The sequence below is a fragment of the Emys orbicularis genome, chromosome 1, assembly GCF_028017835.1.
Source record: "Emys orbicularis isolate rEmyOrb1 chromosome 1, rEmyOrb1.hap1, whole genome shotgun sequence".
In the NCBI taxonomy this organism is placed as follows: Eukaryota; Metazoa; Chordata; order Testudines; family Emydidae; genus Emys; species Emys orbicularis.
The window spans coordinates 164,585,170-164,606,433 of record NC_088683.1 but is presented as its reverse complement, the minus strand read 5'-3'; the positions used below and the strand labels follow the sequence as shown (position 1 = coordinate 164,606,433).

At 45.1% G+C, this 21,264-nt stretch overlaps 1 protein-coding gene across 1 annotated transcript in view; it reads right to left on the bottom strand.

The window, feature by feature from the left end:
- The window catches only part of CCDC80 (coiled-coil domain containing 80), a 29,222-nt gene extending 10,932 nt beyond the window's left edge, over positions 1-18,290 (bottom strand). The window contains exons 1-4 of the mRNA XM_065423464.1: positions 16,377-18,290; positions 9,054-9,210; positions 2,227-2,363; positions 1,445-1,593 (exon numbers count right to left, since the gene is read on the bottom strand). Of these exons, the coding sequence (XP_065279536.1) occupies positions 1,445-1,593; positions 2,227-2,363; positions 9,054-9,210; positions 16,377-18,290 (2,357 nt within the window). The remainder of the gene's footprint in view (positions 1-1,444; positions 1,594-2,226; positions 2,364-9,053; positions 9,211-16,376) is intronic.
- Positions 18,291-21,264: the final 2,974 nt, after the last annotated feature.

Sequence of the window (21,264 nt, the reverse complement as noted above, 5' to 3'; positions counted from 1 at the left end):
GTTTCCTTCCATGCCATTGACGCAAATTAAGAATGATATTTACAGTTTAACTGACTTCCCTGATGAGCGACAGCAGGGGGTGATTCAGTTCTGGCAGTTTCATTCACAGGGAGAGGTAGTTTATGGACAAAACAAAATGAGCCCTGCTGAGGGCCAGGCCAGATTCAGTGACTGGCATGATCTATTCACCCTTTAAAGACCCATTGATTCCCACTTCCTAGAAAACAAAAACATCTTTGGAGACAGTTGTGTTTATAGATCCTCTATTTCTGCCTTTCTCTTCCCCTGTTGTTTTTTTATTACTAGGACTATTTTTAGGGAAACACAATTTTGTGGCTTCCTTCTCTGCTAGTATACAGGCTCTTTATTGCCTAGGACAGCTGTTCCCAAAGTGCGGTTCTTCTTGGTGGTGTAGAATGAGTCAAGCAGGAGGGGAATGGGGGAGTTTGGAGATGTGGTGGATCTGATAAAGGCTCTCACTCGCTCTCTCTGAGGAAGTGGCCCTCAGAAAAAAGAACCAATGACTTATGCATTCAACTCTCCCGGCTGCTTATTCCCCCTTGGAGTCACAATCCTCAATGTCCTCTCAGTCATTTTCATAGCAATCAGGCATAAGAGCACAAACTGAGGATTTTGATGGTAGGGGAGGAATATGCAGCAGCAGCAGATGAAATCCTGAACAACAGGAGATCTCATTTTTGTGCAGATCACCCAGTAATGGAGATGGGCCAGAGCTGCAACATTTAACTTCAGATCTGAATTTCTCCAAAGTCCAGGCACATTTTACATCCAGGGGTTTTGCCTTGTGGGGAGAAGAGTAATACAGAATATACAGACTACATGAGCAAAGCCGTCTCTCTAGGCAGGTTTTTTCAGATGTTTTCCAGGAGGCATTAGCAGCTCTTTTATACTGGCTGGTGACTAACACTGGGCAAAGAAAGGCAGAATTATTTCAGACATGATAAGAAGGACGTTAGGGAAAATGGAGTCCGTGATCTGAACTGCACAGAAGGAGTTGCAACTGAAATAATGAGATTGTCGTGTGTGGCGTCCAACGACTGAAGTACAGAAACATCTAGAGCTTAACAGGTTCAAAGCGTTGCACAAACATGAGCTAATTAATCCTCCCTTGCCCCTGTGAAGCAGATTAACTTTATCTGTGGAAACAGACACAGAAAAGTGAAGTGTCTTGGCTAAGACTGTGCAGTGAGCCTGTGGAAACAGAACCCAGGAGACCCCATTTCCAGGGCTCTACTCTCCACAAGAGTATGCTGCAGCTGCATCAGAGTTAACTGTGGTTAAATCTCATTACTTTGCTGGAAATGATAAATATTGTGAAGTCTATTAAAAAAACCTCTTTCCTTAAAAATAAAGTGTGCCAGATATTTTAAATATGATTAATTATCACTAGCAGCTAGAAACAGGTCAGTGCTGAAAGTAATACCTGGATAAGAAGTTTTCCAGGGACTGTTTCTTGTCATCTTTGCAGACAATACCTTCCCTCTTCTGCTTTTCCATATCTTTGATTCGTGACTGGAAGGTGTCAACAAAATCAAATATCGACTTCATTGCAATGGGCACTTCATAATATTGCTGTAAAATAAAAGGTAAAGAATAGGTCAAATTACAAGCAAAGCCCTTAAGCACATAACATGCCACTGCCAGAAGAAAGAGAGAGGGTGGAAACTTCCCTGATTTCACAGAGTCTGATTGTGAGGAACTGGACTATTCCTAGGATTCCAGCTTTAAATGTTTGCCTTGTAGGACAAACTTGTGTGTCAAGACACTGCACACAACTCACTAGAATCAGGTTATCTTGCAGTATTGTGCTGTATCCTAGAACATCATTCATATACGATGCAGCATCAGCATGTTGTGTCATGATATCCCATGGCAGAACCAGGCTGCATTTCAGGACATCACGTGCTGCATTCAGCTCCTCTGATAGAGGTAGTTTTATGCTTGTGGTGAGTTGCCAGAGCACCATCCCAGCACACACACAGACCTCCCACTGGAGTTCCCCCATCTTGAAAAGATGGACTGTGCCCTCCACCCTTCCCGTTTGCTGTCAATCTCCCATGCTGTCCACCTTCTAGCTGATGAAACCCTTATGACCCTCCAAGTAATGGCAAGGCCCCGAACCAGCCTCTCTCGTGCATCTCATAACAGTCCACAGCATATTTCTGCTTTCCAATGCCTTTATGTTCAAAGAGCTCAACTCCCCACCTTGACCCTCATGTCAATATCCGTCAGCACCATGAAGAAGTCATTGTAGGTCATCCCGTATTCTTTCCTCAGCTCATTGATGAGATGCTGGTCCACTAGGTCATCATCCTCTACCACCTTCATGGGCTTCTCATTATCTTAAAAGCAAATAAACTGCTGATAAACATGGAATCACAGAGCAAACTCATCAGTTTCATCATGTAAGTCACACAAAAGGGACCCAAACATCACCCGCTCTCTCTCTCGCTAGTCATAACGAGCCATAGCTTTCAAAAGGGAAGTGATTTTGGCTGCCCAATTTGTGGCACCGTAAAGGGGACTGATTTTCAGTCCCCACCTTCTGAAAATCAGGCCCCTTAAAGGTATCTTGAGCTGGACATCCAAAATTGCTAGTCACTTTTGAAAATCTAGGCCATGTGTAGTTTATCCTGAAGGAACTCAAAAATATTCACAGATATTTCACAACTACGGAAATGCAGTCACTTCTGGAATGGTATGTAGTGATTATTTAACAGTGCACCGCAACATTCTATGAAAAACAACATATCCAAATAAAACAGCACAGAGAATTTAAAACTGTAAAATACAGTTAACACAGTTGGATTTTGGTTAGGATTCCTGAGTTAACATCCCTGTTCTTGCAAAAATTGACATGGGATCTTTAATGACCACAAGTGACCAGGACTGCTGTTTTGTTTCATCCGAAAGGCAGCAGGTCCAGCCCTTTAGTGCCAGGTTGGGGTACTGATTTACTACTGAGTGCCACCTACTGATCATACATACACACACTTCCCCATGCCAGCACTCAACAATTGAAAAAGAAAGGTCTGCAGGTCAAGCCTGATTATGTAAATACACCCATCTCTACTGCGATCACAGAAGACATTCAAAAAGGCTTGCTAAAACACAGAGACAGTATTTTCATTTTGAAAAGAAAGCATCTTTGAGTTATCCACATACAGCCCCCCCCAAAGTAAAACTAAACTAACCAAAATCTCAAACAGCTGAAAAGATTTTTAACAAGTGAAAACATTATTTTTGTTTTCCTACATCCGAATAACCAAAGTGACCAAACTGATCCTGCAGACACTTTCACATACGCACCAGAAAAATAAAAAAAATCGCTTCTAAGAAGTGACCATAAGAAACCATAAGAAATTTCAGTCCATTATAAAGGTATAGCCAGGTGACTGCTATTTCAAACCTTTTTTAAATGTCATCATCATCTCAATCTCAGCCACAGTGTCAATAGTGCTGTTCTATAGTACTGCAGCAACGATCTAAAACACTCCACTACACAATAGCATTCCTGCAGTGTTTTGTATAGTTTCTGTTTGTTTCTGTAAAGGAGACCACAATCGCACGTGAAGCACCTGTTAAATGGGATTAACTCTGGCTCAGGTGTCATCTTTAAAGTGGCTATTTACCACAACACAGCACCGAAAGAAAAAGGTGCATAATCCAAAGTGTTTGTAATATCCAAAAGAAATATTAAAAGGGACATGCAACAGAGGGTGAGATCAGACTGTACCCCCACTATCTTTTATTGCAATTCCCTAAGAATGCAGGTGGAAACAGGAACACTAAGATATATTAAATCTCACAGCACAGGAATCATATTAACATCTAACAATAGAGAAATAAATACATGAAAAATGACATTAAAGGAAATGTGGGGCACAACAAACTGAAAGAGTACAGTAATAACGATGCTATGCTCTTCTATAGCACTTGCCACCTGAGGATCTCAAAGCACTCTGCAATCATTAATTAAGCCCCCCCTCCCCAACAGCCCAAGATGTATATATTGCTATCCCCAATTGCAGATGGAGAAACTGAGACATAGGTATTAAGTGACTTGCCTAAGTCAGAAAAAAGCAGTGGCAGAGCTGCAATAGGACCCAGGAGTCCCACTCCCCTGCTCTAACCATTAGACAATAGTGAATAGAGACGAGGCAAACTAAGTTGGATAAACTAAATAAATACTGACCAGAATATTTGATCTCTGCAAACAGTTTGGTTCACTATTCATTACTTTTCTTTTTCATGCATTTCTGAACATCTCCATGCTATGGGGGATATGGGTGTGGATTCAAAGCTCGCTGCAGGCCCATTGTCTCTATAACTGGATGCACAAAAACCCTGGATCCAGTTCAGATATGGATCTGAACTTTTTGTAGCTCGGGCCTGTTTCTAATAGAAACAGTCAACAGTCTGAATATTCCAGTGGTCACAATTTCTATTATGGATATATTTACAAATAGTTTATGAAGGGTTAGTACATGATTAACAGCATGTTATGGACATGATTCATATGTGCTAAACATGGTCACAGGCACAGCGGTAGAAGATGATGTCATTGATTACAAGCCTTGGTTATAAGCAACCTATTGAGTCCCTGGACTCTGACAATCACTTAACCATTTATTAAAACAGCTGTAAATCATATGAAATATTTATACATGTATTCTTAAACTGTAAAACTGGCCAGGAGTAAACTTAGGCTGGGAACTAGAAGAAAGTTTCTAGACATCTGATGAGTGAGTTTCTGGAACAGCCTTCCAAAAGGAACAGCAGGAGCAAGAAACCTAATGTTGTAAAATGGAGCTTGATAAATTTTTGAATGGGATTATATGATGGGATTACCTGTGATAGCAGGGAACTGGATACAATGACCCAGGAGGTCCCTTCCAGTCCTATGTTCTTATAAAATGTGACTTCTAAAACATATAATAATTATTACTAATACTAATTATTAATAAATGCAAACAACCCTGCAAAGCAAAAACAAACCATCTCAATAGAGTAGGGCAAGAAAGAACACCGAGAAATGTGATTGCAGCCTGCTCGGTGGTAGGTTACTTGACACCAGATAAATGTAAAATAAACATTAACCATGTGTCTATAACCATGGCACTATTTGTTTTGTTAAGATTGCAGATGTCAGTACTGAGGTGACATTTTAGGGCTTCTCTGTTAGGGGAGACCAGAGAAGACAAACTATTTGACAACGCTCCTCTTCACAACTGATAGCTTAAGGCAGAGAGTAAGACTAGGAGTTAAAGGCAGGAGCAGGAGACAGAACTAGACATTTTTGCAAACCGGGAAGAGATTACTAGCCAGGGAACCCAGGGGTCCATTTCAAGACCACTCTGTTATTCACCACCTGCCCTCAACCTCCACGGCCAGAGATGGTCTCTAGCAGCAGGACCAGCATCATTCTGCTGTGCAAAGATAGGGCAGGAATTGAGAGGGACCACACGATCTACTGCCACATGGAAGCTGCTCTCTTTCCACCCTTTCTGGAGGGGTCACAGCAGGAATGTGGGAACCCTGGTACCCTCACGGCTTCAGTAGCAGCCCCAGAGCAGTTCTGCCACTGGGGGGAAGAATTATTTTCCTCCCTCCCTCACATACATCTCCACAGTGCCCAGCCCAGCTACTTAGGGGCTTGGGGAGAGGATTTAGATGAGGTTACAGCGAGGTTGGGTTGCTTGGCTGAGCAGTACAGTGGCCCAGTGCATTAAGCATTGGCTATGGACCTAAGCAGTGTGGGTTGTAGTCTTGGGTCCAATGCTTAGTTTGCTAATGTGGTCCTAGCATTTGGAGTGAAGGTGGGCTGTGCAGCCCATGCACATGTGGCTAATTTGGCTACTTGGAGTGGGATTTTCAAAAGCACTTAGCACTGGCCTAACTCTGGTCTAGGGAAGTCAGTTGAGAGACTCTCATGGGATACAATAGGAGCAGAGCTAGCCAGTGCTTTTGAAACCACCCTGCCACTGAATGTGCGTATCTTTTCAGATGTGCATTGAATGAGGCCAGCTCTGAAGGAGACTTTATGAGCTCGGTCAGTAGTGCTCAATAGTGTCTGGTGACAGATTTAAACCTATGCTTCCCTTTAGATCTGTAGATTTTAAGGCCAGAAGAGCCTATTATAATCATCTAATCCAACCTTCTGCACAACACAGGCCAGAGATCCTCACCCATTGATTCCTGCTTCAAGTCCATATCTTGTGGTTGAGCTAGAGCATGTCCTTAGGCTGGAAGTTTCAGGAGAAGAGATTCTTGCATGAGATTATTATATTATTATCATTTAGTATTTGTATTACAGTACTGCAGGAAGGCCCCATCCAAGATAGGGACACCATTGTGCTGGACACTAGTGCATCTGGTCAGGCCATAAATATTGAAAGTACAGCTCTCCTTGGGAGATATTGCTGCTTCTGGTCCTGACAAGAAGCCAGACAGGACCAAATAAAAAATGAAACGGGAAAAAGGAAAATAAATTCCTATTTTCTGAACACATAAAAGGTTCAGGGTTTGGCACAAGTTCAGGTGGGCTCTTATTTTAACCAAGTTGTTTTTCTCGTGTCACTAGTTGAGATGAATCCCTGTAAGCCTTCTGTGTTTCATCTCCTAGTTTCTTTCTTCTATCTGAGGATTCCACTCTCGTACACTTGCATGGTTTCTGGAACTTTGCTGGGTTTGGGTTAAACCTGGAACAGGCTGAAGGAGTATGGCGTATGTCAAACAAAGGGCATTTCTGTTTTATTATCCAGATTGCAACTACATATAATCCTTATCAGGGCACTGATATGTGTATGGGCCTAACTATGCATGGGGTGATCTTGAGTAAACTTAGACTTACTTAGAAAGAGCTTTCCCTGCTCCAGGTGTGCTATAGAGACACAGAAATGCTCTCTAGACTCTGCTCTCAGGGCCCCACTCTGAGTGGCTGGTGATTCCTGTTGTGTTTGATGATGGAATAAATGGGCCCAGGGCGTCACAACCCTCACAGACACAGGGACCTAGATCCTCCGCTGAGGCAGCAGGGTGGTAGCAGGCATTCCGTCACAACTTCCCGAACCTCAGACCAGCTGTCTGCCAGCCCTGAAATGCCACGAAAGAGCTGAGCTCATGAGATTTCCAGCCAGTCTCCCTTACCCAAGAAGTTTGGAGAAGCAGCTAAACTCCCAGAGGAAACTGGGTTTGATGTGGCAGAGCTATGAGAAAGAGCAATAGTTTCTATACAAGCTCTTCAAAAGCTGCAATCCAGCAAAGCACATACACCTATGTGTAACTTGAAGCATAGAGCAGCCCTGTGATGTGGGATTGCGCCGGAATGGCATACCGGCACTTTTGCTGCATGGAGGATGCCATTTTGTTCTCAAAATGGCATCCTACACACAGCATAACCTCGCATGCACTATGCGTCCGAGGTCATGGCCTATAGAGGATATCATTTTGTAGAGCAAAATGGCATCCTCTGCACAGCGTGACCTTGCATACTCTGTGCGTCCGAGGCCATGCTGGCAGGGGTGTTCCCATGCTTGGGGCATTCTGATATTACCAGTACTTGCCCATTCAGGACTACACCCCGGGAGTAGCCCTACTTGACATCAATGGGACTATTCACATATTTAAAGTTACACACAAGCTTAAGTACTTTGCTGGAGTGGGAACTAAGGACCTGCTCCAAAACCCACTGAAGTCAACAGAAAGACTCCCACTGAGTTCAGTAGGCTTTGCATCAGGACCTGAACTTGTACACTCAGATTTTCAAAGCTGCCTAAGGGAATTGGAGACCCAGCTCTCATTTGGCGCTTTGAAGATGCCCCCCTTAAAGAAGGCAGCAGAGGGTGTGTGTAGCTGGTTTAGATGCTTAGTGGAATATGCATGGGCTGAACAAAGTATCTAGAAGAACCCTGGGTTCATTCACTGACAGTTGGGGTGGTGCATAGTACCATGAGCTGAACAACTTTACACCAGCCACCCAAAGTAGCCAGGCTGGTTGTACATTGCTTTATGAGTAAAGAAAGCACATTTGCTTGAGCCCCTTCTAAGAGAATGAAAAGGCTCCAGATATCCAAAAGAATATCCATACCACAATAAGTAAACTAAAGCTGCGCTCAGCACCAGATTCAAACTTCCTTCCCCACATTTTTGCATTGTTTGGTTGGGGTCCATCTCTAGGCAAAACATGTTTAACAGAGAGGGGAAAATACTGAAAAGCACACCCTTACAATGACCATGCCTGAGAACACTCATTCTGGGGGCATGCTAAAATCAGACATTTGCTAGAGAGGAGAGAGCTGATTCAGAGAAGGGAAGGAATTCTGACACAATAGCTGTCTAGTAAGATTTCCTGTCTGTCCTGCTTTTAGCCCATGTGTGTGAGGAAAGCCTTTTGCATTTTGGAAGGGTGCTTCCAAATCTGTTCCAACCAAACCAAGTGCAAAGGGAGGAGAAAATGTAACATTCAGCAACAGGAAGGGAACCATTTGGAACTTCAGAATGGGAGTTGGGTTGGTCTGAGTTGTGAGTAACTTTTTATTTAATCGAAACCAATTTCCCCCTCCGTTGTGAAATGACTCCTGTGTGTGACACTGGCCAATTTATTGTAGCAGTTCCTAAAGCATAACAGGCTGTAGCCAGCCACTTGCTGCTGATGGTCTGCAAAACAAATCCAGTGATATCACGGAAATGTAACTATTCAGGTACCCAAAGAGATGGATACATGAGACGTCTACAGGCTTGAACCAAATAATCGTCCTGCCCTCCCCCGGTCACACTTTTCTGCTTTCTACTCTTTCACTGGCATTAGAAACTACCACACATTTCACCTTACAGTGCTGGAAACCTAAACATGGGAAATACCAGAGACAGCTATGTAAATACAAAGTGCGGGCAGTAGGCGGGGGGAAGTTGCCACAACAAAGGATCTCTCTTAGACTTTAACCCCAGTTGGGTTTCTCCCTTCCCTCCCCCATGTTCGGCCCACCTTAAAAAAAGAGACCGGAAAGAAATAAATATGTAAAAAAATGAACCTAGTTGAAAGTGGTCAATCTTCATGCTGCTGTTGTTCATGGTGCCGAAAATTGTGATGACTGAGATTTTCCTTGTGGCCATCTTGCAGAAACTCTCCAGGTATTCGTCTCGCTGTTGCACGTACATGGTGGTGTCGGCCTTGGGGGTCGTGATCAGCTAGGGGATGGCAGAGACAAAGAGTTTGATTAGTTTCGGAACAAAGCCATAGCGAGCCCCTATGTCAGAGGAGCAGCTCTCCAAAGAAGAACAGCATCTTAGTGCTTGCCCCCTGAGGTTTCTTTTCCACACAACAGCCAGCAGCTCAGGAACTTACATTTATTTGTTTAGGGATAGATTGTGTCTTTAGGCCCAGCCCCGAGCAAAAGGTGATAGGTCAGCTAGAGGAATAGCCCCAGAGACACCCCTCCAAGACACAGTCACTCTGGTGCTCCCCTGTTGTGCTGGTAGGAGAGGAGTACGTTGCTACAGACTTTACAAGGAACAACATACTCCCCTCTTACATCTTTGCCTTTCTGAATCCAGTCAGTTCTCCAGCCCAACCCATCGAGGCGGGAGTAGGTAGGCCGACCCACCCTCACATCCATTTGTTTATAGAGGCGGGAACACTGGGTACATAGCCTCAGATCATCAAAGGTATTTTGATTTCCCACTGATTTCAATGGGAGTTATGTGCCTAAATACCTTTGAGGATCTAAGCCGGGGTCGGCAACCTTTGGCACATGGCCTGTCAGGGTAATCCACTGATGGGCAGCGAGACATTTTGTTTACATTGACCATCTGCAGGCATGGCCCCCCGCAGCTCCTAGTGGCCGCGGTTCGCCATTCCCAGCCAAAGGGAGCTGTGGGAAGCAGCGTGGGCTCCAGGGACGTGCTGGTTGCTGCTTCGCACAGCTCCTATTGGCCTGGAACCATGGCCACTGGGAGCTGCGGGGGGCTGTGCCTGTGGACAATCAATGTAAACAAAATGTCTTGCAGCCCGCCAATGGATTACCCTGATGGGCCGCATGCCAAAGGTTGCTGACCCCCGATCTAAGCCACAGCCCTTTCTTTCTCCCCTGTGCCCATGATCCAGGCATATCTAATGTGGTCCCTCTAGTCACCTGCATGGTTGCATTAGATCCGGGCACCATCTACCTCATAGTTAGCCAAAAACACTTGGAAATTCCCACTTGTAGGCCTTATTTAATTTGTTGAGCAAGGAGGGAGGGGAAAGATATGTAAAGTGGTGTGGGGCGGGGCAGGAGGAAATGATTACAGTAGAATAAAAAAATCTTTTAGGTTCACACCAATGCCTCCTCAAGTGTTTTCCAAAAGATACAGGTGTGGGAGGTGAGATGGCAGCTATTTAACTACACAGCAACACCACACAACAGTTTAGGATGGGAAGTGGAGGAGAATCCTGCATCCACTTGAAACAGAATAGTTCTAACTAGAGCTAGACTCTGTCCAAAATCCCCAGATCCCAACTCCGCTGAACACTGGGGGAGTTGAAATCTGGAGCCAAATTTTGTGGCTTAGGCTTATCACAAGACATAATATTGTCTTAACTGTGTAAGGCTTTCTGGGATACTTTTTATGAAACATGCTTTATAAATACAGTTTATCAGTACATTCAGTTACAAGGACGAGCTATAGGCCTATAGGGCCTGAGTCTCATTTATATTGAGGCCCCTTTACATCACCCTGGTGATGAAAAAGTGCTTTAGTGTAAATGAGAATCAGGCCCATAGAGGTTATATGAACACAAGACGATTTGATTACTGATCTATAGCACAAGTCATGTTACTTTAAAGTTGCAGTAAAATGCTTATAAAGAAGTATTTTAAATATTGTTTGAGAACTCAAATAAGTACCAGAAAACGAGTCAGGTTCGGCTCCCAGTTTCATAGCCAGTGTGTGGATATGAATGCAGAATTTGGCCCAGTGTAACTGTATGGGTATAAGTGAGCAACGAATTTGTCTCACTCTGGCAAATCTTGTCAGATAAAGTGGGAAGCATTTCAGAGGCAAAGCAAACCTCAAATCATAGCTTTAAAATAGCCTGGCATTCTCTGCAAAACAAACTGGCTGTATTTTAAAGAATCCTTATTGCGGTTGCAGGAAAAAAACATCCCAATGTGTAGAAAGAACAGTAAATATGGCAGGCGACCAGCTTGGCTTAACAAGTGAAATCCTTGCTGACCTTAAACGCAAAAAAGAAGCTTACAAGAAGTGGAAGATTGGACAAATGACCAGGGAGGAGTATAAAAATATTGCTCAGGCATGCAGGAGTGAAATCAAGAAGGCCAAATCACACGTGGAGTTGCAGCTAGCAAGAGATGTTAAGAGTAACAAGAAGGGTTTCTTCAGGTATGTTAGCAACAAGAAGAAAGTCAAGGAAAGTGTGGGCCCCTTACTGAATGAGGGAGGCAACCTAGTAACAGAGGATGTGGAAAAAGCTAATGTACTCAATGATTTTTTTGCCTCTGTCTTCACGAACAAGGTCAGCTCCCAGACTGCTGCACTGGGCAGCACAGTATGGGGAGAAGGTGACCAGCCCTCTGTGGAGAAAGAAGTGGTTTGGGACTATTTAGAAAAACTGGACGAGCACAAGTCCATGGGGCCGGATGCGCTGCATCCGAGGGTGCTAAAGGAGTTGGCGGATGTGATTGCAGAGCCATTGGCCATTATCTTTGAAAACTCCTGGTGATCGGGGGAGGTCCCGGATGACTGGAAAAAGGCTAATGTAGTGCCCATCTTTAAAAAAGGGAAGAAGGAGGATCCGGGGAACTACAGGCCAGTCAGCCTCACCTCAGTCCCTGGAAAAATCATGGAGCAGGTCCTCAAGGAATCAATTCTGAAGCACTTAGAGGAGAGGAAAGTGATCAGGAACAGTCAGCATGGATTCACCAAGGGCAAGTCATGCCTGACTAACCTAATTGCCTTCTATGAGGAGATAACTGACTCTGTGGATGAGGGGAAAGCAGTGGATGTGTTATTCCTTGACTTTAGCAAAGCTTTTGATACGGTCTCCCACAGTATTCTTGCCAGCAAGTTAAAGAAGTATGGGCTGGATGAATGGACTATAAGGTGGATAGAAAGCTGGCTAGATCGTCGGGCTCAACGGGTAGTGATCAATGGCTCCATGTCTAGGTGGCAGCTGGTTTCAAGTGGAGTGCCCCAGGGGTCGGTCCTGGGGCCGGTTTTGTTCAATATCTTCATTAATAATCTGGAGGATGGCGTGGACTGAACTCTCAGCAAGTTTGCAGATGACACTAAACTGGGAGGAGTGGTAGATACGCTGGAGGGTAGGGATAGGATACAGAGGGACCTAGACAAATTAGAGGATTGGGCCAAAAGAAATCTGATGAGGTTCAACAAGGACAAGTGCAGAGTCCTGCACTTAAGACGGAAGAATCCCATGCACTGTTACAGACTAGGGACCGAATGGCTAGGAAGCAGTTCTGCAGAAAAGGACCTAGGGGTTACAGTGGATGAGAAGCTGGATATGAGTCAACAGTGTGCCCTTGTTGCCAAGAAGGCTAACGGCATTTTGGGCTGTATAAGTAGGGGCATTGCCAGCAGATCGAGGGACGTGATCATTCCCCTCTATTCGACATTGGTGAGGCCCCATCTGGAGTACTGTGTCCAGTTTTGGGCCCCACACTACAAGAAGGATGTGGAAAAATTGGAAAGAGTCCAGCAGAGGGCAACAAAAATGATTAGGGGACTGGAACACATGACTTAAGAGGAGAGGCTGAGAGAACTGGGATTGTTTAGTCTGCAGAAGAGAAGAATGAGGGGGGATTTGATAGCTGCTTTCAACTACCTGAAAGGGGGTTCCAAAGAGGATGGATCTAGACCGCTCTCAGTGGTACCTGATGACAGAACAAGGAGTAATGGTCTCAAGTTGCAGTTGGGGATGTTTAGGTTGGATATTAGGAAAAACCTTGTAACCCATTCCAGTGGTGAAGCACTGGAATGGGTTACCTAGGGAGGTGGTGGAATCTCCTTCCTTAGAGGTTTTTAAGGTCAGGCTTGGCAAAGCCCTGGCTGGGATGATTTAGTTGGGAATTGGTCCTGCTTTGAGCAGGGGGTTGGACTAGATGATCTCCTGAGGTCCCTTCTAACCCTGATATTCTATGATTCTATGAAACAGGGATTTACTTATTGGTTTAATTTTAGGTTGCATTATAACTGCTACTTGCCTATGTCCTCTGTGTGTGTGTGTGTGTGTGTGTGTGAATGAAATGCTACATACAAACCCTCAGTCTCCACTTCATCACAACAGAATAACACACAAAAACCAAACTCCCTCAGGCAAAACTTTCTGATCACAGATCTGAACCAGGGTGGGGTTTCAAAATCCAGATCAAGATGTGGATACAGATTTTACAGCAGTACCCTATATCTATTAAGGGATGAACCAAAGCCCTTGCTCTGAACACCCTACAAACTTTTGGACATTTGAAATTCAGATCAGAATCTGCAATTTGGGCCCAGCTCTCTGTTTAGCCAGTTATAGCACTTAACCCGCCCCTATGAAGTGGCTGGTTGAACCACCATAAGCAGCGATTCTCTCTCTAACTTCACGTTCGGGGGGAGGATTGAGACAGGATCTTTTGGAGCCAGGCCCCGTCATCCGAGTGGCCCAAAGGGAACAGTGTAGCAGAGCAGTGGGAAACAGCACAGGCAGAGCTGATACTAGAGAGGCCTGGGCTGATTCTTTTGGGAGGAAGATCAAGGACTCGGGAATGTAAGAGAACTGTACATCTGGGGCAACTGACTGGGAGAATTGGACCCGAGAGGAAGAGATAGCAGAGCTGGATAGAAAAGTCTGCTTGGGGAAAAGGGTGCAAGAGAAAGAGTGCAAAGAAAGGTGGTTTTTATTTTAAGGGGCCTGAAATGTCAGTAGATCCAGATTTCAGTTACCTTTAATCTACCTTGTGCATGTGTCACATAAAACAAAGGCAGAGCCATGTGCTGTATCTCCAATATCACCTCCATTAATGACTACTGCATAATGAATTTAGCTTCCAGGAGGAGGAGACTATTGGTAGTACCGGACTGTGACAAATTCTAATGCAGCTTGGTAGCAGTGTTTGCCTGCAGCCTGTTCCGGCCCAACTACCCGAGACTGGATGACTCATTTCATATCTGAGCTCCAGCTGAGAAGTGATCTGAGATCGGGAGATTCAAATTCCAGACTGAGTGATGAGTCACCATGGTCCTTCAGGGAGGAAAGCAGTGGCTGTCCGGCTTCTGTGATTTCTATTCTGTACTTGTCTCTTTTTTTGGCCTGATGTGACACTAATTTTTGGAAGCCACAACGTTCAGAACTAAAGCCAGGTTTCAAAGACCCTAAACTTCAGGGCAGTTCTGATCTGCGGTCTTCGTTTGGCCAAGTATTAAGACCAGGGTCATTTGCAAAATTCAGATTCCCTAGGGTCAGGTTTTTTCAAACACATGGCCCCCTCCCTGTTTCCAAAATTCAGTGCTGTTCAAATCTGCTGTTTTGGTTTGGATCTCTCTCTCTTTCTAGAGCAGTGAGTCCCAAACTAGGGCCACCGCTTGTTCAGGGAAAGCCCCTGGCGGGCCGGGCCGGTTTGTTTACCTGCCGCGTCCGCAGGTTCGGCCGATCGCGGCTCCCACTGGCCGTGGTTCGCCGCTCCAGGCCAATGGGGACTGCAGGAAGTGGCGCGGGCCGAGGGACGTGCTGGCCGCCCTTCCTGCAGCCCCCATTGGCCTGGAGCAGTGAACCGCGGCCAGTGGGAGCCGCGATCGGCCGAACCTGCGGATGCGGCAGGTAAACAAACCGGCTCGGCCCACCAGGGGCTTTCCCTGAACAAGCGGCGGCCCTAGTTTGAGAACCACTGCTCTAGCACATTTATTCCTGTTAGCCCTGCAGAGCTAATACAACTAGGGGAGAGAAAGTTGGATTCTGTGCTGTCTCATGCATCATCAGCGGAACTGTCAACTGAACTCCCATGGAAGATGGCAGAATCTTTGTTACAGGCGATGGTATAAGGGGCAGAAGAGCCTGGCTGGATTTTTGGAGCCCTGGTGCTGTTGGTGATACTGGCCACTGGAAAATCCTTGTAAACTGAGCTAACCTGTGAGACTGAATGAGGACTCCCACAATGCTATTTTTCAAAGAGCTACTTTTCAAAATGAACCTTTAAAGCGAATGCTGCCTACCAAAGAAATCATTTGAACTGGGGCTAAATTGTTCCCTTTCACAGGTGAAATGTTTTTAGATACATACAATGGAAAAACATACAATATTATTAAACCCTGGGAGAAGCAGCTCCAAGCTGTGCTCAGTTTCTAAGCCTTGGAACCTCACCCGAAGAGCCTGTTGTAATTAAACTAGCATAGGGTGGGCTCGCCAGAGAAACCTGAATGCCCAATTCCCATCAGAAATTAATGGCAGCTTTGAAAATTCTACCTTCAGCATGTATATGCACAGGCATGTGTGCATATATACATGCTCACACATGCCCATAAGCCGTGCCCAACCACTTGGCCTGTTTCCAGAGTTTGGATACTAGCATCGCTATGAAACAGATGTCAGCTGGCAGAGCATGCTGGGAACTGGAATATAGAGGGTAGTGGTAACACCAGCAAGCATCCCAATTTGGTTGATGGACAAAACCCACATTGCAACCTCATTTCATTAATCATCCCAGATATAGAGCCCATCACCCTACAGAGCCAAAACAATAATGGCTGTTTGGTAGCCCCATGCAAAGCGAATGAGAAGGCTCCAGTCCAATTCCTCGCAGACTGCTGTCCACCATATCAAGTATCAGAGGGGTAGCCGTGTTAGTCTGGATCTGTAAAAAGCAACAGAGAGTCCTGTGGCACCTTTAAGACTAACAGATGTATTGGAACATAAGCTTTCGTGGGTGCTCCATGCGTCTGACAAAGTGGGTATTCACCCACGAAAGCTTATGCTCCAATACATCTGTTAGTCTTAAAGGTGCCACAGGACTCTCAGTCACCATATCAAAGATGCCAACATGATTGGTGCCCTTTATTGGTTGTTGCAGCAGAAGGTCAAGGACTGAATGGGCCATGGATGATGAACTCCCCTTTCGCCCGAGAGAGAGTCCCACCAATGCAAGGTTAAGAACAGGCACAGTGCAGAGGGCAGTGATGCAAGCTTCCCCACTGGAGGCCTTCGTCTCCAAAACTGTCAGGCTGGTACCTTTCACCGCCATTGTAAAAAACAATGTTAAAAAAAATAACTCCGCCCCAGATTTCCCATTCACTACAGTCTCACTATGGGGGAGAATTATTTTAATGGGTGAGGTGATAATGCTCAGGAACATGCTACTTACAATGAGTCGCCGTTTGCCTTCAAAAAAATCCAGGAGGTTTGTCACCGATTTCCTGGAGGGCTGAACGAAAGGCTTTGTGTTTGGCTTCAGGTGGCCCTCGTTCTCAGTCCTGCTCCCCTTCTTGTTCTTCTTGCTGCGATCTTTGTCCTGCTTGGTCTTCTTCTCAGCTTTGTCCTTCTTGGCCTGCTTCTCGCTCTTCTGCAGCTTATCGGGTCTCTCCTTCTTCTTCTTCTTCTCAGGCTTGTCTGGTCGGTCGTGCTTCTTTGGCTCTTTCCCTTTCTTCGGCGGGACATTCCCTGCTGCGATCTCTTGCTCCAAGTGGGGAACAGCAGGCCTGCTCGGGTCATATTTATCCTCGTATTCATTGCTCAGGATCTTTTCCTGGGTTCTCTTTTTAGGTGGCTTGGCTTTGGCTAGTTTGTGTTGGCCTGGTGTGACACTGGGATCCCGGTGTATATAGTCCTTCCGGTCTGTACGGTTGTCTCTAAATCTACCTGCGTTTGCCCTCGTGTAGTGCTCTGAGGTGGCCGGGGGAGCCTCTGTGTAGCTGTCGTAGCTGGCAACTTTGCCAGGTCTCCGGGTGGCTACTGGGTGTCTCTCCGGGTGACCATGCTGCCTGTCTCGGCGGTTCTCATTCCACACAGGGGAGTAGAAATCATCAGTGGCTGTTCCCCGCGGGGCAGTTGCTTCGGGCGCTGTGGGCAGCCTATCATAGTCGGAAGTGGTGTGTGACTTTGTGGTCCAAGTTCTCTGAGTGGTTGGAAGGGGTGTGGCTGTGGTGATAGGTCTGCTCTGCATCATCACTGTGCGGGTGGTTGCCTGGGTAGTGGTGGTTGTGGGAGGGAGGGTGCTGCCCCTCGTTGTAGGGGGAGGAGGAGCCACTGTGGTCGTGATTAGTTTCCTCACTGTTTTGCTCCTTGTTGGCTGAGCATTGCTTCTCCTTGGCTCCTCCTTCCTTACCGACAGCTGGACTTGTCCACCACTTGATGTAGGTCTGGTGCTGCCACCATTGTTACTTTCCTCCACCACTTGCCCCTCCACCCCGACAGCTTTGCATTTCTGGATGAAACCCTTTTGCCTCATCTTCTCGATTTTCCTGATGGGGCTCTGGTCGATGACTTCGTACATGGCCTCTAGCCTTACAGGGTAAGGGTACCTTTCCTCCACCTGTAGGGTCTTCTTCAGCAGCACCATGCCAAATTTCCCCTTCTCCAGTTTCAGAAAGCTCATGAGTTTAGGGATGAGGCTGGGATCTAGAGGCTGCTCCAGGATTTTCCCTTCGCTGGTTATCCTCCTGACTTTCCCTCCTTCCTCCCCTTCCTCATGGAACAACACAATCTGCTGGATGTGCCTCTCGGCCAGTTCGCAGTAGACATCGCTCTTAAGCAGGCTCATCATGAGCCGGTAGTAGCCTTCAGAGGCATGAGGGGCAGAGATGACCCAGACTCTGTTCTTGCCGGCAAAGCTGGCCAGGACATTGGGAGAACTGGACCCTGAAGGGAAACGTACAATCCGTGACCGAGACACAGCAGACTTCCCCTCGTCCTTGATCATCTCAGGCTGGGGATGTTTGGCCGCGGTGGTGTGTCTCTGCGTCTGCCTTACTCTGGCCCTGACTCTCCTGGCCTGGGCCGGCACTTCATCTCGCAGCAGGTCAGGTTGTACATTTTTTGATGCTGGAGTATCCCTCTTGGCAACAGGACGTTGGAGATTCCCCACTGAAGGCGTCCAACTCCCCTGGGATGCCTCCGACCTTCTCAGGAAGGACAGCGATCCATTGCTAGCCCTGTGAGAGAGAGGCAAGTAACTAATTCCATGGCTCCCTCTGTCTGCTAGCCTCACGGTCTTCTCAGAGTCACACGCTAGCCATGTTGCCCACAGCATGGCTAAACTCAGAATGAGTGTCCGGTTCATTGTGCGATCCACTTCAAAAGAAATGAGGAGAAAAGTTAAATGTTAATAGTAGAATTTTAGATATAGACATAGACAGATAGATCTTGCACTTTCTTAGTGACCAGAGAGCAACACATACACTGTGAAGTTTCAGTTACATAAAGTACTAAATACAACTTAGTCCTGTCATGGTATTTCTATAAAAACCTTGGAGGCTATTTCTAGAAAAGCACAGAGTCGATTAATTTAGGCCAAAAATGAGATAATCAGTCTATAACATGAATCTATTTATCTATCTATCCAAATAAGTCAAAAAATACAATAATTATGTTTACATCTCTCTCTCACACACACACACACACACACGCACACACGCACACACACACACACAGTGGCTCACAGAGGTGGTAAGCCAAGAGTTTGTTTTTAACTTAAAACTTACCCTCTCAGGAAAGTTTCTGTTCAAGATACGTGTATCCCAGCCCTTTATTTAGAGGGAGAGCAATGCCATGGAGTTTTGCTGCAGCTCACTGGTTTTTATGTAACAAAACAGACTCCAGAGAATGTCCGGTCTTTTTTGTTTTTCTTCACCTTCTTGACAAGTGGGATGAAGCGAAAGGAAATTTCCTTTGTGATCTTTGCTGCTCCATTTACCTGCAGGTCTGTCTTGTTTCTGTATCAGTCACACATACAGAGAGACACATTTCATCTAATAAAAGTGAACTCTCAGCTGTTTCTGAATCTCTCTCTCTCTTTTAAAGTTCCATGATCCTTCTAATCACTCCTTTCCTCCTCACTCTAGTTTAGCTCCTTTGTTTCCAGAGAGAAAAAGCCCTGGGATTAATATATTTTCCAGGCTGAAGCAAAACACAGGAATGCGATGTTGAGAAAAGAAGCCCTCTTTAGCCTGCTCTTTATCTCCCCACTTTTTTCCCCAATATTTTCTTTTTCTTCTTCTTCCTTTTTGCTAGATGTGATCCCAGAAATGTCAGGATAACCTCATCCCTGCTCTAAACCAAACTCAAACAGCAGCCACAACTGGAAATGAAGGAAACTTCACTAAGAATTTAACAGATCAGCAGAACACCGCCTCCTTCCCACTTCAACTCACTGAGGGAGGGCGGAGGAAATTTCTTAGGGGGTTGAAACGTTTCACATCATCATCATAAATCACTTTAGAAAAGGATGACTGCGACCTTAACTCTTTAACCACCTCAAGCTCTCATACTGGCTTGACCTTCCCCCCAGCCCTCCCTTCCTTGTCTTCTTTTCTCATTCCACTAAACTGACACTATCAAGTTAAAAATTACATGCTTAAGAAACTCATTTCCTTACCTGTGTTAATAACAGCACATTAGATAGTTAAAAGCTGAGAGAGTTTTTCTTAAAACCTGATTTCCTCCCCCCATTTTTACTGTTCGTTTATTTTCTATATTTCAATCCGGAAAATAAAGAGACCAGTCAATTTCACCTTAGTTTCTAGTCAATTTCTCTTTTATATTCTCATACACAACTGCTGTAGTCTTTAATTTGCAAACAACCAAGGGGTCAGTTGATTTTTAAAAACTGGATCAAAAAATTTAAATACATATTTATATTAATTTTGATTCATAGAAGTGTGCATTATGCAAGTCAAAAACAAAAAGATGCAAACTTGCAGAGAGAGATGTGCAAAGACCAGATCTCCAGCTGGTGTAAATTGGTGTAGATCTATTGACTGCAGATCCTCAGCTGGTGTAAACTGGCATAGCTCCATTGCAAACAGACATAGTAAGCTGATTTATACCAGCTGAAGATTTGGTCCACAGACTCTTGACTAATACCCATGAGGTGGTAAAACATCACATATTGGTAATTGATATACAACACTTAAAAGTACTAGAATGGAAACATTGCTATTGCTCTTTGATTTGGAAAAGATGATGATCATCATCATAATTCCTATTTACAAAGCCTAGTTTTATTTACAAATCCTAGATTAAATGTTTGATCAAATTTAAGTGGCCTTTTAAAAAAATGTAACACCCTACACTTTCCCCCTCTGTTTCAAAGTATTTGCATATTCATTCTCTCTCTGTCTCTGCTTTGCTTTGTTTTTGTTTTAAGTTGGCAAGTGCTATGGAAAACATTGCTGGTGTTTTTATTTTATGCTCATATGGGTGCAATGTTACATTTCTGTGGTTCATGGGTTGCTCTTGATGTAGGGCTGGATCCTGCAATGTGCCATTAATCTCTTAATAGGAGTGGAGAGCATTCACCCCCAACCCCCTCCAGGATCAGGCTTAATAAGAGAAGCTCATTGCAAAGCAGTGTGTTGGAGACAAACAACAATGGCTGGACCAGTGCCCCTGGTGTGTTGTTCCCTGGCTAGCTGGAGTTGGGAGGGCTGTGTCTCTCCACAGAGCTCCCAACTCTGGCACAGTGAGATGTCAAGGGTTTTTGATGAGCTCAGAAGAGCTGCCTGTCTAGACTTCCTCAGCCAAGGAGAAGCCACCATGCATGGCACAGGGTCATGATGTAGATCTGTTGGGGCAGATCTATTGACTGCAGTAGTTAGGGATTGTCCAACTGTATATTCTATTACACTAATATGCTGAGACATTTGTAGGAATGTGATTTACTCCCACAATATTCTGATAAAAAATTAGCACTATGCAAAATCAGTGTAGCCCAGTTCAAAACTTGGTTAACTGATAGATCTCAAAAAGTAATTGTAAATGGGAAGTAATCATCCAGCAGGGGTGTTTCTAATGGGGTCCTTCAGGGACCTGTCCTTGACCCAATCCTTTTCAATATCTTTATCAGTACTGTAAAATTTGCAGATGACACAGATATTGGTGGAGATATAAATAATGATGGGCATAGATCAGCTAAACAGGCTGATTTGGGTCACTTGTTAAGGTGGGCTCATTTGAACAGTATATGTTTCAAAAGAGCCAAATGCAGGGTTGTGCATCTAGGAACAAAGAATGTAAGGGTATGTCTACACTACGAC